Source organism: Phyllostomus hastatus, unplaced genomic scaffold, assembly GCF_019186645.2.
Source record: "Phyllostomus hastatus isolate PE091 unplaced genomic scaffold, TTU_PhHast_1.1 phas_contig_1, whole genome shotgun sequence".
NCBI classification, from domain to species: Eukaryota; Metazoa; Chordata; class Mammalia; order Chiroptera; family Phyllostomidae; genus Phyllostomus; species Phyllostomus hastatus.
The window spans coordinates 48,638,011-48,656,723 of NW_025333498.1; the positions used below are offsets into that span (position 1 = coordinate 48,638,011).

At 35.2% G+C, this 18,713-nt stretch overlaps 1 protein-coding gene across 1 annotated transcript in view; it reads left to right on the forward strand.

Moving 5' to 3' along the window:
• The window catches only part of NXPH2 (neurexophilin 2), an 84,831-nt gene extending 75,861 nt beyond the window's left edge, over positions 1-8,970 (forward strand). Inside the window, exon 3 of the mRNA XM_045849861.1 lies at positions 7,935-8,970. Coding sequence (XP_045705817.1) covers positions 7,935-8,678 — 744 coding nt within the window. The 3' untranslated portion in view covers positions 8,679-8,970. The remainder of the gene's footprint in view (positions 1-7,934) is intronic.
• Positions 8,971-18,713: the final 9,743 nt, after the last annotated feature.

Consider the following 18,713-nt stretch of genomic DNA (forward strand, 5'->3'; position numbering starts at 1 on the left):
TAGATACACTTGACCTAAGCTGTAATTTTTTTTTTACCACGACCTCCACAGGGTGAAGAAGAAGAAGAAAACTATAAATGATAAAATGGCAATAAATGTATATCTATCAACAGCTGATTGTAAAAAACAAAATAAGTAAACAGAACAGAACCAAAATCATAGATACAGAGAACATTTTGATGGTTGCCAAATGGGAGAGGGTTAGGGGATGTGTGAAAAAGGTGAAGGGATTAAGAAGTCAAACTCGTAGTTACAAAATAGTCATGGAGATGTACAGTATAGAATTTGAGTAGCCAAAGAACATATATTCATGATCCATGGACACGGACAATGGTGCGTGGACTGCCTGAGGAAGTGTGAGGCTGAGTAGAGGGAGATAAAGGCAAAATTTGGGACAACTATGATAGCATAATCAATAAAATATTTTTTAAAAAGAAAAGAAAAATATATAACAGATATGGTTGAAAAAAGACATTCTAGTATAGGATTTGCAGAGGAACATGCATTTTAGTTTATAAATTATTATAATTCATGACTGTTCTCACATATGCCACTATAGAATTTATTGCAGCTTCTCTGCCTCTTGGGGAAAAAGTGCATTTAATTATCAGTGAAATTCAACTCTAGCTTGTTATGATGAATGATTTGAACCTTTCCTCTTTTCTCCCTGTAAAACAAAAGAACTGAAGTGAAATACAGTCTTCTTCCTCTACTCCCTTTCTCCCACCTTCTTCATTTAATTGATGAAAGCTTGAGCTTTTATTAATCTTTTTGAGCTCCTCTGTAGATGCAGAAAAAGCTAATATGATATCATTGTATCTAGCTAATGTGTGTGCTTTGTAAAATTGATACACCCTGCCAAGACATAAATTACTTAAGCTTTGATAAATGTGTTGAAATCAGGGAATGTTCAAACAGATAAAGCACAGCAATACCTCTTTTCCTCCTTTTTTAAAACTCCATTTTGTGCTTAAATATTTTATGGTTAAATATTTTTTTATTATTTTTGTAATATGATGGGACAAAGATATCAGTGATACTGATATTAGCATAGACAGCTTTAGCAGGTACACAACTAACCAGTGGGATACAGGCATGTGTTTCATAGAAAACATGTAACAGGATGTTACCACCTACAGCCCTCTCCCAGGACATCAGGTTATAGCATAGAAATTGTCTGATAAAGAATAAGGGCACCTGCCAGACATGGAATACTTTCAGCTTCCTTTGCTGACTAATTTGGTAGGTTGGAATAAAAAATTCACAAACACTTTTTGTTGGCCAAGAGAGCTCTCCTGAGCCTGTGATCTGGGTACAAGTCAGATGCCAATGAGACTGGAAATATGAGGAAACATTTAATAGATGTCCTGAGGTTGAGAAGGTTGATTTCTACTCCGTTGTAAATGTATCACATGGCACTGAATCAATTTTTTGATTAACTATGATCAGTTTCCTGGAGGCCTGAGGATTCATAACACTTTTTCTTTTTTTTATTTAATCTTTATGTATTTCTTCCATTACCATTTAGTCCCATTATACCCCCCTCCCCACAGCAATCACCACACTGTTTTCTATGAGTCTTTTTTCCTTTTTGATCAATCCCTCTACCCCCTAACCTCCCCACCACCCAGCTGTCATCCTGCTGCCCATCTGTGAGTCCCCATTTTCCTTGTTAGTTCAGTTTGTATATTAGATTCCACATATTATTGAAATCACATGGTATTTATCTTTTTCTGACTGGCTTATTTCACTTAGCATAATGCTCTCCAGGTCCATCCATACTGTTGCAGAGGGTAAAATTTTCTTCTTTTTATGGCTGAGTAGTATTCCATTGTGTAAATATCCCTTAGTTGTTTTATCTACTCATCTACTGATGGACACATGGGCTGCTTCCATATCTTGGTGATTGTAAATAAGACTGCAATGAATGTGAGGGTGCTTATGTTCTTTCAAATTAGTGCTTTGGGTTACTTCAGATATACTCTCAGAAGTGGGATCACAGAGTCAAAAGGTGGATCCATTTTTAAGTTTTTGAGGTATCCCCGTACTGTTTTTCACAGTGGCTGCATCAGTCTGCATTACCAACAACAGTATAAAAGCGTTCGCCTTTCTCCACATCCTCGCCAGTATTTGTTGTTTGTTAATTTATTGATGATAGCCATTCTGACACATGTGAGGTGATATTTCCTTGTGGTTTTAATTTGCATTTCTCTGATGATTAGTGATGTTGATTATTTTTGTAAATGTCTATTGATCATCTGTATGTCCTCTTTGAAGAAGTGTCTATTCAGGTCCTTTGCCCATTTTTTAATTGGGTGGTTTGCTTTTTTGGTGTTAAGTTTTGTAAGTTCTTTATAAATTTTGGATATTAACCTCTCATCAGATGTATTAGCAAATATGATCTGTGGGTTGAATTTTTATTTTGTTCATTTCCTTTCTTGGAGAAAAACTCAGCTGTTTATTTTCTCTTTTGTTTCCCTTGCCAGGGGAGATATATATCCAGTAAAAAATTGCTACAGCAAGGTCCCCGATTTCACTGCCTATGTTTTCTTCCAGGATTTTTATGCTTTTGGGTCTAACATTTAAGTCTTTGATCTGTTTTGAATTTATTCTTGTGTGTGATGTAAGAAGGTGGTCTGGTTTCATTTTTCTTCCCATATCTGTCCAATTTTCCCAACATTATTTATTGAATAAATTATCTTTAGCCCATTGACAGAGGTATGGGCTTCCTCTGTCAAATATTAATTGACTATACAGATATGAGTTAATTTGGGGGCTCTGTATTCTATTCAATTGATCTATGTGTGTGTGTTTTATACCACTACCATACTGTTTTAATTACTATGGCTTTTTGGTATAGTTTGATATTAGGTAGTGTGAGTCCTACAGCTGTGTTCTTCTTTCTCAGGATGGCTGTGCTATATGAGGTCTTTTGTGATTCCACATACATTTTCAAAATATTTGTTAGAGTTCTGTGAAATATATCATTGGAACTTTGATAGCAATTGCATTGAATCTATAGATTGCTTTGGGTAGAGAGAAGGCTCCCAAACTCATGAGGCCAGCATTATCCTAATTTCAAAAGCAAACAAAGACACTACAAAGAAAAAAATTATAGGCCAAAATCCTTGATGAACATAGATACTAAAATCCTCAAAAAAAATATTAGCACACTGAATATAGCAATGCATTAAAAAGATCATAAAACATGATCAAGTAGGATTTATTCTGGAAATGCAAGGTTGGTACAACATTTGCAAATCAATAACTGCAACTCCCCATATAAACAAATTGAAAAATATAAAACACATAATCATATCAATAGATGCAGAGAATGTGTTTGATAAAATCCAACACCTATTTGTGATAAAAAAAAAACTCTCAGCAAAATGGGATTACAGGGAACATATGTGATCATATATGACACACCCACTGCCAGCATCATATGCAATGGGCAAAAACTACAGACATTCCCCTTATGATCAGGAACAATGATGTCTGCTTTCACCTCTCTTATCCAACATAGTACTGGAAATCCTAGTCATAGCAATGAGACAAGAAGAAGAAATAAAAGGAATCCAAACTAAAAAGGAAGAATAAAACCATCATTATTTGCAGATAGAATCTCAAAGATTCCACCCAAAAACTATTAGAACTCATAAATGAATTCAGCAATGTAGCAGGATACAATATTAATATCTTAGAATCAGTGGCATTTTTGTATGCCAAAAATGAACTAACAGAAAGGGAAATTCAGAAAACAATCCAATCCACAATTGCTACAAAAAGAATACAATACCTAGGAATAAGGCTAACCAAGGATGTAAAAGACCTGTACTTGAAAAATTATAGGACATTAAAGAAATAAATTGAAAAAGATACAAAATAAGTGGAAGGTCATGGATAATTTTAAGACCCTGAAGAAAAAAATTGAAAAAAAAATACAATTTTTAAACAGGAGACATGGGACTATCCATTGGACCATGTGAGGACCATCAATCATTGGATGCCTTTTGCCAGAGATTGGGTTTAGTATTCCCACTCAGTTTTGGTTAGTACTTACAATCAATCAGCAAATTACATATTTGTGAAAAATACTAGGGTTCATGTCAAACACTTAAGTGAGGGGTGATTAGTTCTCAAGCACTTGAGTCATATGCTTTTTCTACTATGCCACTTATATACTGGGAGTGTGTGGGTGTGTAGGGGGGCAGATTGTGACTCATCCAACCCCAGTAAGCATGAGCCTTTGGGTCTTAGCACATACAACCAAAGGAGAGGTTAACCTCTCAATAGTGATGCACACATTTTCAGAAAATATTCCAGGGGGAAGGCTGAACAAGTTATACCAATGGCAGAGGAAGTTGGTAGAGTAGGTGCAATAGTCAGCTTTTAAAGACAACTAGGAATATATTTATGCTTTTTATTATACATCATTATCTGATAGTTTTCTCATATTTGGCTCTAGATATGGAAATCAACATTTGTGAGGACTGTCCATGTATTTTAAAATTATGAATAGACGAAGTTATGTACAGTTTTTTCTCAACTTATTTAATGTTTGTTGTTGACGCAAGTGAGAAATGTCTTGGGCCAATAAAAAAATATATACATATACTTCTCATCTAAGAAACTGTCAGTGAGTGTTTTCACTGAACAGAACACAATTATAGATGTGTGCAATCAATTAAATTTCATTATTTTTATTTGGCAAATCTTAAAATCAAGGGCTTTTTCAGCAGGTTTGAACCTAAAAAGTATTGTGTTAGAATTTATTTTTTAGAGATCAAATTTCACTTTAAATTCTTATATGGGGACTCTTCTGAAGAGTTAAGGAGCTCTTCTAAAAGGAAATAATCACATGTAATTTAGCTGTTTGATAAACTTAGATTTTTTTTACACTCATATTTCTTTGGATAAGTAACATATGTTTGGGTCAAGTTGTTACAACACCAGTTAGTACAAAAAAATCATCAAATTTTTTAAAAAGTTTCAGTAAGTGGCTGTTGTTTTTGTTATTATAAAATAATTTCAGAACCACCACCAAAGTCCTAGAGATAATAGTAGAATCTCATAATGCCTGTCTCCTAATGGGATTTGTCATGTTTTCCAAAATGCACCAATACCAGTAAAATTCATGATTGGAAATTGACTTGTTCTTGAATGATGGGTTCAATGTTTATAGATTTTTCAATAACAGAAAAGTAAGGAGAAAATCCGGCAATTTTCTAAATAAATAAAGAAAATTAAAAAAAAAAACGATCCAGGCAAAAAAAAAATGCAGGAAAATGTGTAAACTAAAACAAACATTTTAAGAAAAAAAAAGAGCATGTTGCTCCTTATAGCAAGAATTTTTGTTATACTTGTGAATGAAAAAATATTTAATTCGCAGAATCTATATAAAGGTAAGACATGAGTGTGTTGTTGTTGTTGCTGCTGCTGCTGTTGTTGTTGCTGTTGTTATTGCTGTTGTTGTTGTTTAAACAAGCTAAAAGGAGAAAATGGCAAAAAGCACCCTGGCCAGTGTGGCTCCATTAGTTGGAGTGCCATCCCATGCACCTAAAGGTCACAGGTTCGATTCCTGGTCAGAGTACATGCTTAGGTTGAGAGTTTGATCCCCAGTCCAGTCATGTATGGGAGGCAACTGATTGATGTTTCTCTCTCACTGTGATATTTTTCTCTCTCTCTCCCCATCTCTTTCTCTCTTTTTTCTCTCTCTCCCCCCATTTCTTCTCTCTCTAAAATCAATTAAAGTATCTGTGAGTGAGGATTTTTATTTTAATGTCAGAAAGGATTTACCCTATGAAAGAGAAATGAAGGCAGGAGTGAGGGAAGAGGTTAGGAAGTTGTGCCAAATAGGGTTGTAGAGACCAGGAGGTCAAGGAAAAGCTCTTGTATACAAATAATTCTCAGCAAGTAGGAGGTATGTGTGTCACCATTGAGCAAGCAAGGCAGAGCTCATGGAATACTGGAAACAGGTGAAAAATAGATAATAGACTCTGTGCAATAAGAATCATAATCACAGAAAAGAGAAAGTGGACCTTGATCATCAAGGGCATTATCTGCCTGTGTGCCCTTGGATCTCTCACTGGAGATAGGCCAGGACACATCATTTGGACCAGGCTGTATCAGTTCTCAGGAGACACAAGTCATAACTGGAGCCAGCACTAACTGAACAGGCTATTTATTACCAATTGATTTGAATGGGGTTTGTGCACGTCGTAACAAACACCATTCAAAATCAGAAAGCTGGTTACACTTATCAAAAATACCCAAATGTTTTGAGACAGATCCCTCATTTCCTAGTGAATATGCTAGCCTTTCACACCTGGAGAGAGAAAAAAGTATCAACTCAGGATGTGTAAGTCCCTAAGAAGAGGTAGTATGGATTTAAGTTCTCAAAATAGTAAGAATGTACATCATATCAATTTGCCCTTTTGCCTAACCTCAGTAATTTAAGTGAAGAGAACAAAACCATAGAAAATACTGTACATGAGGAAGAAAAGTCTTCAGGAAATTAATCAAAGGGGCCAAACTCCTTCTCCCAATGCAAATTACAAGAAAACTCACACATACATTTAAGTCCTTGGATTCCTACTCTTAAGGATCTTGGGGACAAGGTATAAGTGAATATACTTTTTTTCTAAGCTCTATTAGAATTTGAACTACTAAGCTTTTATGAACATAAAAAAGATACCCTTGTGTTATTAAACTCTACCATGTAGTTGAATACAATAAATATAATTCAGGCTATGTCTTATTTTTTTCAAAATTGGATTGAAAGCAATAATTTTTGTAATAATCTGACACTAGTTCACTAGGTGCTTTGCCAAGTTTGAAGGAGCTGTGGAAACAGTACATAAACACGGCTTCACTTCTTCCTCATCCTTTCCATCACGCTGACAGTTTTCCCAAGAATCATTACCAGCATGGTTTGTTCCATTAAAGATAAGAGGCTATCTTGTTTCCACTAGAAACTTCTATTTTCCAGACTTTATAACTCATTTATAAATATTCAGTCCAGGCAACAGTTTCATATAGTACAAGTCTGTGTCTCAGAATCCATATTGACTTAACTAAATGATTTTTAGAAATGATGAGGACTTTTACACTACTATAAAAAATAAAAAGAAAAATCAAATGCACATAAAGTACTATGTTTTAGTGGGTATGATTTAAAACAAAATACCGTGGAATCTATAAACCACATGCACATAACTCTTTCTTAGCAATTCTATCTTTCAAAGTAGAATTCATTTGTAATAAAATTCATTGCATTATATACAGGCTATTAATTCAAATTATGCATTTCTAATCTATTTGTTTCTATAAAGGTAACTAAATTTGAAATTATATTATTTCAACTAAAACTTGTGTAGAACTTTCTATTATTAGTCATGCTCTTTTTTGTTACAGAATTTGAAATGGAATTATATCAAAAGCTATGAAATTATATAACATAAGCACTTGAATATAATAATATCCTTAATATTTCTAAATACATTTAAGACATTAGTATTTTATATTCAGATGGTAGATCCATGAAACAAACTTTCAGCATTCTGGATTTGTCTTCTACCTAAAAGAGAGTATATCACAACTTTAATGTTTTTATCAAATAAGAGGCCAAAATATACTTCTTACCCCATCTGGAAAGATAGAATTATAAAGATTAGGAAACAAAGACTAAAATTACATCAACCCATTAAAATGAAACACTTCCTTCTTAATCTCATCATTTTAAATTTTGTACCTTCAGATTCACACTGCTTGAATTAAATGCTCTTCTCATTCCACTGCTGAGCCAGCTGCGTAAAATGCTATTTATCAAGAATAAAAATTTTATTGCAAGAATTTCTCTTGTGTTTTGGCTTTATAGTATACGTATGCTCAAAGACTAACCTAAAATTGATTTCTTTGTTCTTTTCACACAGTTATTTTGTGACAGTAAAAAGGTGGCACATGCCACAGAGGGGCTGGATTGGGAAGACAAAGATGCTCCAGGGACACTGGTTGGGAATGTGGTTCACTCAAGGATCATCAATCCTCTGCGCCTGTTTGTTAAACAGTCTCCAGTCCCAAAGCCTGGACACGTGGCCTATGCGGAAAGCATGGAAGACTTCTGGGACTGGCTTGCCAACATCACGGAGGTTCAGGAGCCATTGGCAAGAACTAAGCGGAGGCCCATAGTAAAAACGGGAAAATTTAAGAAAATGTTTGGATGGGGTGACTTTCATTCCAACATTAAAACTGTTAAACTCAACCTCCTGATCACAGGGAAAATTGTCGACCATGGAAATGGAACCTTTAGTGTTTATTTCCGACATAATTCCACAGGCCTGGGCAATGTTTCAGTAAGTTTGGTACCCCCCTCCAAAGTGGTGGAATTTGAAGTTTCCCCACAGTCTTCCTTGGAAACCAAGGAATCCAAATCTTTCAATTGTCGCATTGAGTATGAAAAAACAGATCGGGCGAAGAAGACTGCCTTGTGCAACTTTGACCCATCGAAGATCTGCTACCAGGAGCAGACTCAAAGTCATGTGTCTTGGTTGTGCTCCAAGCCCTTCAAAGTCATTTGCATTTACATTGCCTTTTACAGTGTTGATTATAAACTTGTGCAAAAGGTCTGTCCTGACTATAACTACCATAGTGAGACTCCTTACTTATCTTCTGGCTGAATCTTTCCACAGTGATAGAAATGAGGGACCAATGTATATTTAAATAGAATGACCAACAGCAAAGCCCAACTGTTCATGGTAAAGGGTCCCTTTTGTTTCTGGCAGTGAACCCTAGTTCCTTAATAGGTTTATGAATTTAAAAAAAGAAAAGTAAAAGAAACCTCTAAATGTAAAGTGTGTTTGTTTTGATCATAAGTACCTTAATGTAAAGAATCAAACTGTTTATGAAGCTACCACTTTCATGTAGGATGGCTAAGTTCTCAGAATGTTGTTTCTCTAAAAGAAGCATCAGTGGAAGCAACTTGTAACAAGGAAGAATTGAATTATGCATGTGATAAACACTGCTCTTGAAATGAGCCTGCCTTGAAATATGTTTTGGAAGCTTACCCTAAAAATAGCAGATTCAGTAAAGTAACTGAAAAAATTCTCTTTGATGAATTTCATTTCAAGTTCTTTTTTATTGCTATCGTTCTCCCCACATTTGTGCTGTTACTGATATGAGAGATGAAGGGGTAAAATTTGTTTCAAAACTTGTGTGTGAAGTTTCAGTGCCACAGTAGAACTAAACACATCATTATCTGAGTTCAAGTTCAGCAGATATGATTTAAACACTAAGCCCTATGTTGGTCACCGCCCTTATAAGTCTCATCTGAGGAGTAATATTGGTGTATTGGGAAAGCAAATCTGGATATAAACAAATTCAACAATAATTAAGAGCATGATGTTTTTAGATTCTTTTGCCAAATTCAGTGCTGTGAGGGATTGTCAAAGTGTCATAACTCTATATTCTCCCCATAACCTATACCCTCATTCTATTTATTTGGGAGGACGATTTTTATATACATGTGTGGAACAACTCCAAAATGGAGAGAAATTATTGTTTCCTAGGCTAAGAGGGGGGAGAAAAATTTGAAGTGGAGGGAAGAAATTCCAGAATTATGGATTCATTATGTCTAGCCTTCCAGGTTAAGTTCTCCTTGCATTGTTAATTATTTGAGTGAAGAGTCAAATTCAATGTGGAAATAAAGAATATATTTGAACACTAGCAATTACCATTAAGTGCTAATAACCAAGATACCTGACTCACCAGGCTTTTGAAATTATTTACAAATTAATATTTCTTCGCAGTCATGTCTTCCCACATTCCCTAAGGGGGTGGGCAGTCATCCTGATTTGTAGAACTGGGCGATCTCACAGCAAGCACAGAATGAGTCTGAGTGACCAGTAAAAGGGTTTCTAGAACTTGTTAATACTCATAGAATGGTAACATTTTTTACATGTTAACTTTTGTATGTTAATATTCCCCCCTTTCTTATGTGTAAAATATAAGTTAAAGTAAAACATTAAATTGAAGACTAGAGGAAAACCAGTCTCAACTAACAAAAATGCCACATCACTGAAAAAGCCAACAGCTCTATTCTCTGTTTTGCATCTCCATCCCTTTCCTTTTCCTGCTGTCCACTCAGTGTTTGATTTTTGTCTTTTGTAAAAATTGTACTAGGCTTAGTGTGTGGTAGTACATGCTTGAAGTTTTTGCTCTGAGTTCCTCAGAGGCTTTTGCAATTTTGTGGTTGGAGTGAAATATTTTGAGATTTTTTTATTTTCATCTACAAGCAAAATTAAAATACAGTTTGTTGTAAAATATGTGGGAACCATAAATGTATATATACTTAGAATTTTCTGTGTACAGAGAAAGTATGTGTACACATTTCTTTGTAAATAAAAATAATTTACTAAATCTGTCACATGACTTCAGGGTACTTTTTAAAAGATTGTTCTGGGGGTTTTTTTTCCTCACAAGTGTTTATTGTGTATGTATGTGTGTGTATGCAATACCAACTGAGCATTAAGATTCTCCATATGTACGTATTAAACAGAGCAGCTCAGCTATGGAGATTATAAAGTAGAGTAAAAGGATAATTTATATAAAGCACTTGGCACACAGCCTGACATGTAGTAAGAACTCCATAGTGTGAGTTGCCTTTATGATTATTATTATTATAACATGAAATGAGATTTAAAGCCATCTGATATTCAAAAGTTGAGTGATAAAATCATTATATCGATGCAAAGAAAAAACACTAAATCAGTTTACATGAGTTTTAGATTTTAGCAAGGCTTTAAAAAAGAGGAAAGTTTCCCTAAGCATACTTTTAAATGGGAGTAGAACATATGCCACATATAATTTTTGTCACAACTCCATTTCAAAGCCTACATAATTGTCAGTAATGGTGCTTGGCACAATATAAATCAGATTCCGTTTAAACATGCAAATGTACACATTTCTACAAAGCCATTATTGCCTTTGAGTACTGCCATGAAGGCAAAGGATATTCATGTAAGGCAATCTTACACTAAATCACCAATTGTTCAAATTATAAAGAACAGATCCTTTAAAATGAAAATTAAATTAATGTATTAAATACTTGATATGAATATAATGTCATATGTCAATATACCTCAATAAAATCTTTTTGAAACTTAAAACAACAATAAAAGCAACAGAGGCAGAAATGTAATCTTCAGGGAGATGCCAGGCATCTTTTCAGAGTCCCTCAAGGCCTGCTATTTACTAAACAGAAAACTCATTTGAGGACCTTTTCACCCCTCAGCAGAAACAGTCTTTTTACCAATCACCACACAAATGAGAAAAGAGACCATATTACTATGACTAAGTACAATGTGATCACACCAGCCACAGACACTGTCAAATCTAGAGAAGAGAAATAAGAGAAAGATCCTGTGGACAGCATGTGGCAAAGCAGCTGTATAAAAGAAACAACTTTCCTCTTACTTTGTTGTACTTGGAATTTCAACATATTCTCATGATCTAGAATAACAACAGCAATGAGTGTGGTTCTCTGATGCAGACATTCCTAAGAGCACCTGACACATATTACATTACAGTCTTTATTTTATAACAGTCTTTATTTTTCTTCTTTACTTCATATGACCCAGATGCCTGCATGCTACATTTTAAGCATGATTGCTCCATTTTAAACATGCCACATTGGGCTAAATCTGTCCCCACTCAAGAGATGGTTCTGCTGGGTTGGGGCTGCCATTATGGCTATTCAAAATGTGGTACTCAGATCACCAATATGACCTGTAATGTAAGCTTGTTAGAAATGTAGAATCTCAGGTTCTACCCCAGAACACACTGTATTGTAATTTGCATTTTAATAAAATCCCTGTGTGACTTGTATAAACATTAAAAACTGAGAAACACTACCCTAGAAAGTCTGATTTAGTGAAAGTGCTGTAGAAATTAAGAATCTACATCATACAAACCACACTAAGTTATGTGGACTTCTGACAACACTCTAAAATAAAAGTTAAAGGAATGGACCCTTTTAAAAACAAACTTAAACTAAAAGATTGTGAACCACATAAAGAAAAGTGATCAACCTGTATGGAAGAGTAATATTGCAATGAGAGTGCAGCCTGCAGTGTCTTTTAGTTCAACCCCTTCCTTTGACAGACAAATAAAACTGTGGCCCCATCAGAGTAAAGGACATGCCCAGCAATAAGTGACACACCCAAATGAAATGCAGGTCTCCTGACTCCTAGTCCCAGGTATTATGTCATATAAAATAGCCAAATTAAAGCAGATATTCAAGACAAAACAAAAATAACTGCAGTGAGTTCAAATCAAGACATACTCCAGAAGCCAAAACTAAAGATGAAAGTGACTGGAAATGCTCTCTTTCCAAAATCTTCAGGACTGTAATTTCTCTAAAAACACAAAATTCTTAAAATCTAAAACTAAAAAATAAAGTCAGGATAGACCCATTATATTCAAGATAAGAGTCCTGGGTATTAGAGATATGAATGACTAAAAATTAACAGTTGAATCCTACATTTGGCAGAATTTTCAAGTGATTAAAACACCTAATAATGTATTTTCATAGAAAAAGGTAAATTGTGTGAAATGTCTTAATTCCCCAAAGGTCTAATTCTACTTCATAAAGAATCTTAAATTAATTAATTGGTCTATAAAATTGAAGGCAGAGTTATGCATTTTTATTTGCAATAAAACTCTAGTTAACACCCAGTTAATTAATCAGAACTTTCAATGAATAGAAATTTAGTATCTTCAATTGCAAGAGACAAATCACAGAGAAACAAACTCGTGTTAAGAGGTTTGTTCTTTATACAAATTGTATAGATGATATTCATGAGTAATTTCAAGGGGACAGTGGGGGGAAGGGTTTTCAGGAACTAGTATAAAGGACATATGGACAAAACCAAGGGGGAGGGTGGAAGCAAGGGAGGGAGGTGGGATTCACTAGGGTTGGGGGGCAGTGGTAGGGAGGAAATGCAGACAACTGTAATTGAACAACAATAAAGTAGTTAAAAAAACAAAGAAATTTTTTTAAAAAGTAATTTCATTTTCACCTGCATCTCCTACCCAATACTGTGAAGTCTCTAGCCATGGAAACACATCCCATCCTTCATTTCCAGTCTTCTCTCTGTTCTTCATCCAACTCAGCTTCCCCATAGGTAGTGCATAATCTATTCTCAAAAAAAATAGATTAATTTCTTTGTGCCCTCCACAGCACCTAGCAAAGTGTCTGCTATGTAGGAGGTACTTGTTCAATATCTGCCACCTGATTTCTAAAAAATCTCCAGTGCAATACAGTGACTCTTTAAGACTCCACTCTACCCACATAATGGGTTATCTTGCACCATTTTCAACACAAACATACTGCCCCATCTGAATCCAATGCCAATTGAATGTGAGCTCATAGAACCACAGAACCTTAAATACTGGAAAACATTTTAGAAATTATCTAGAATAAGTTTTGTTTATCAGATAAAAGAGGCTTGATGAGGTTTAACAGCTTGGTGATTCTTACTGTTCTTCCTGCTGGGTCAAGCCATTCTTTCCCTTCTTTGTTCTTCCAAATCACTGATGTTCCCTATTTGTGATAGAAACTGTCATCTATCTACTAGAATAGATCTTCCTTCTTCCATTGCAATGGAAAGGTCAATTATGTGGCCAGCTAACTAGGTTGCATACCCTATCTCATGTGGTGAGATGTGGCCTTGTTACTGAGCTTCAGTAATGAAACAGGAGAGAGGATATGTACGCTATCAGAACTCATATATAGAGACCCATATTTATAGACTCTTATAAAAGTGCCCTCATGCTCTCTGTGCTCTTCCCCTTTCGTGGTCTCTGAGTGATGCCCTGAGGGACCTGAGATGCTGCACAGTGAAGGAGGCAAAGCCCATTCTAGTGTCTTTCTGACCATGAAAGAGAGCCACTCTGCTAAGCAAAGCCCACTCTGGACTGCTATATGAGAAATAAACATATTCTTTCAGTCACTGAATTACTGGGATGGATTTGTTTCTGCACCTCAGTATGACCTAACTAACACAAACATTGCATCAAGTCTTCCCTCTCTACGTTCGCCCATCTATTTGAATTATTTCTTTCAGTTAATTCAGGCCATTGCAGTAATAATTTTGTATATACAACTTTTAGCTTGCCTCACTTTTTGTAGTGTTTCATGCATTCTATCATAAAAAAGTAAGTTCATCAAAGCTAGAGATCACGTTTTATACTTTTTTGAATGTCCCATGATACCTAGATAAAGCTATTGCCATTAAATAATATGTACATGATGGTAACTTGCATTAGAAGGTATCATAGAGAGTCATTTACTTAAAAACATTTGCTTTAGAAATAAACCACATAAAATAGAGGTGGAGAATTCTTAAAAGACAACAAAACAGCAAATTAAGAATTATATTAATTCTACTTCACCTGCAAACACAGGTGAGAAACATGTTTCCTTTTCTATCTTTATTTTTTTTTTGTTAGTAATGCACTTAAGTGGCATCATAATTCCACAAGTACCAATGTGGTAGCCCTCCCACCCACCACTATTCCATAGCCACTCTGTGTCCCTTTCCAGAGAAAAACTAGAGTAAAATCTTCCTTTGTATCCTGGTACAGATAAATTAATATATTTTGAAGTGTTTTAAATGATTGAAAACTTCTTCCTTAGTTTTCCAGGATACTTACATTCACATGTATTCTGGTTAGTTGAAACATTATGATGCACTAGTTGATTATTGTTTCCTTTTTAAATTAAATAAGTTACTTTATAATGTCAAAAATTAAAAATACTACCCATAACACCATCACTAATAAATTAAACATATGTATTCTTATATTTTTCTTTCCATCTTTATCCACATATATGAATGTGTGTATACATTCATAAATATATATATACACACATACATTTCATGTAGTTGCAATTATGCACCATATGGTAATTTAGTAAATATATCTTTATATCTTATATATTTAAAAAGTTTGAATGGAATTAAAAGACACTAAGAACATTTTCTAAGTAAATCATGTGAGAAACAGTATGTGGCTCAATAGGAACTCAAAACCTAGAATACCCACGGGATTACCTGAGCAATGGTTCACCTTCTGCCTTCTCTCCTTTTGTCACATGCTCTATGACAAATAGAGATTAGCAGAATTATTCTAATCCCTGAAAAGCAAATAATTTTGCAGAATTTGGTGGGCCAAAGCAGAAATTATATATCTTAATTGAAAGGATCTGGCTCAGAATCTGCTCTCCATCGAGTTTGGGAAGCTAACTCACTCTCACTCTCAGAACCCCTGTGGCATCTAGTGTACCAAATGGAAACTATCATTGTCATATTCCCACTCCACTTACATATTGAAAGAATGATTCAAATCATAATATTATAGAGGTAAGAAAGTCTTCACAGGGAAAGGAAGCTAATTTTAATTGATGTCTACTATGGATCTGATACCATCCTGGATACTTTATAAATCAGCAACATCTATACTTTGGAGTTAGTCCAACCTGGATTTATGTCTTGAATCTACCCTTTAATATTTGTCTGACCTTGATCTTAGGTTTTCTCATCTGCAAAATAGAATTATAATACCTGGTTCATAGTGGTATTGAGGTGAAAATAAATATTACATTGATTCTAAGTAGTAAGGGATGATGAAAACTTTAAAATACAATACTCTTTTTATTATTTTTTGCTAACAATAATTTTATACAGTGCAGACATATGAAAGTCATTGTACATGATTGCTTCATTGTTTTCCTTTAAAATTTCATTGTTTTCATTGCACTTCATTGTTTTTCTATGAATTTCCCCCTCCAAAATTACCTGGTATCAGTGAAAATGTCCTTATTACTAGGCTCAAAGTCATATATACCACTATAAAGGATGTTGGACTTCTCAGGTGTCTTCAGAGAGATGTCTACTTAAGATGTAATCTTTCTTTCTGTATTTTTGGGGAAGGTAAAAATTCAGAGTTACTATCTTGCATTAAAAAATATAAGACTTACCAAAAAAACAAGAGACAACTTTGTATTATAAAACCTGTTTTTCTTTTAAGTAGAGAATAGATATTTCACTAAACAAAGTAATTTTATTTATCTAGTAAATGCCATTTAACAAAATATGATCATGTAGAAAAAACAATGACAAAAAAATAATGTCTAGATGTAATGGACACCTAGCAGGTGGTCTTGCCAACCCTTTGTTCTCCTGTTAATTTTACTTTGGCATAATCAGTGCCATGACTTTGCTGGATCCCAGCAGCTGTTTTGTACAACATGACCTTGCCCATCAGATTCTTTCAATAGCACTGGGAATGAGAATCTCTTGCACGCTGGGCCAGTTTGTAGATTTCTTGGAGAATTTAGAGTTGGCTCAAATAACAATTCCTCATGGAATATTATACTTAGGGACTGTTGACCACAATGTTTACTGACATGTAAGTAAAAAGAAGAAAATGAAGCTGTCTCCAGAAAGAGAAACAGGTACACAAACAGAAAGGAGTGTAGGCAAAGGTGGTAAAGATGGGGACAATTGCAATAGTGTAAACAATAAAAAAAATTTTAAATAGAAAGTCCTGAAAATACTCAAGTCTCTCGATCTGGTTCATTCTGGAGGCTGGCTGCAATCCCTGCCTTTGGATTCAGTGAGACTGCTCTATCTATCATTGTAATAAATGTTTTGTTTGGTTTATATAGGTAACAGTATCAGTCTGAGGTCTAGCAGTATTAAAGGTCACCCAGAGAGTCTGAGAATCCTTTGGGAGAAGTACATGTCCTCACCTGTTTGACTTAAGGCTTGGCCGTGTTACATGCTTTGGCCACTTGGACATGAACAGACTTGACCTTTGTCTTATCTAAGCAGATGGTTTACATGTAATTGTGGGATTTAGATTGGACTCCCTTGAATTTCTGCATTCTGTCATGAAAATATCATATTCTTTCAGCCTGGAATCAGGAATGAGAATACACTTGGGATTTGAGCTACAGCTGACACCTAGCCCTTATATAACAAGTGCAAAAAAAAAGTCTGTTGTTTTAGGCTACTGAAACTTTGGGGTTGTATGTTGCTACAATAAAAGCTGAACACCGTGAGGTACCCAGAGATGAGCAACAGTGGAAGCCACTACTACTTGTGGCTTAAGAAATAAAGGAAGGAATAATATATGGAGAGCCAGTAAGAGCTGGAGCAGTGCAGAAAGGGCTGCTGAGCTTATGGGAGCTGTAGGCAAGGGAACATAGCTGATGTTCAGAAAAGAGCAGAGGTTTTCCTCTGAATACCCAGACTTCTCTTCCCTTGCCCTCATTCACATCTGATGGCACCTCCCATTGCCATACCCAAGCACAAGTCAATCAATAAGATGATCCAAGACAATGAGTCCACAGAGCTCAGCCTCCCAGAGCATAGAGCAATATAGTGGCAGACACCAGCCACTAGCCGAAACAGCAGTGAATGGATGGAGAGTGGGAAGGGCAGATGTAGAATCACTCCAAAAATAGTTCAAATCGATTTATCTTACATGCAACCAAGAGGCCTCCTAATGTGAAGATAAATTTGAATTATACAAAGAATTAGTGAGAAAAACATAATGATTTGAGATAAATTTCTCAATAGAAAAGAACAGAGAGAACATATGTTGCTTGTAGGCAATAAGCTACTTTATTGAAGGGAAAATACTTGATAGGAAGAAAAATCACATTTTATTATATAGATTCCCTGGTACCTAGCATTGTTCCACATAATTCATAGGTTACCTAAATACTCAGTCAAGACTGGCAATGATGATAGATGTGATTTTCTTCTAGCATCAATTTAGATAGTTGTGTTTCTATTTTCCAGATTACACACAGTGTAGAAAAAAAATTGTACTATAGCACTCAAAGATTTTAGGTAAAGAAAAACAGAGTCTGTTATTTTGCAAAAGACAACCCTGAGTTGTGGGATACTATAATGATTTATTCTGCTACGTCACAGGAAAATAAATGCCCTTTCCAACTGACTGAGGCTCTTTTCATTCGTCAACTATTGATCCCCTCCCACAACCTTTCTTCTTAGCTCCATGCTTCTTCTAGAGATTAAACCAATGAAGCCAAGTCCCATTTATTTCTTCCTACTTTATGTTGTGGTATCACCATCAATAACATCAGAGCAGCCAGCCACTCATCTTCAGTGTCAGACACCAGCTAGAGGGAAGCTTTTAGATGTTGTCTAGGCACTTCCTTTCAGGACCCAATCACATACATTAAACCTTAAAAGTAACTATAGAATGCATATTTTAAAAAATATTTCCTTTAAATTTTATGTGCATCTATAACTGCAGTGCCCCTTTGTTTGCTTTCTAAGGAGAAAGCAAGAGAAGAAATCACAATAGATATCAGCCTGCTGTATGTTAAGTAAGAAGCGGGCAGGTTACAAGAGGGAGACTAGAGGGAATGGATGGGCCAAGTTTAAAGTCAAAGAAAAATCTCCATGATTCCCAAATGCCATGCTCTCAATAATTTAGGGACCACTGATGATGTTCCAATTACTTTTATTTCCTCAAATCTGGTGAAGAACTTTTTGCTCCCTAAAGATTTGTACTTGCTGTTTCTAATTTGTTGATTACTACTTCCAATTTCTGAGCTATTGTGCAGAGATGCTCATCTCCCCATAAGTCCTCCCTTTCAAATGGCCTGGTTCTGA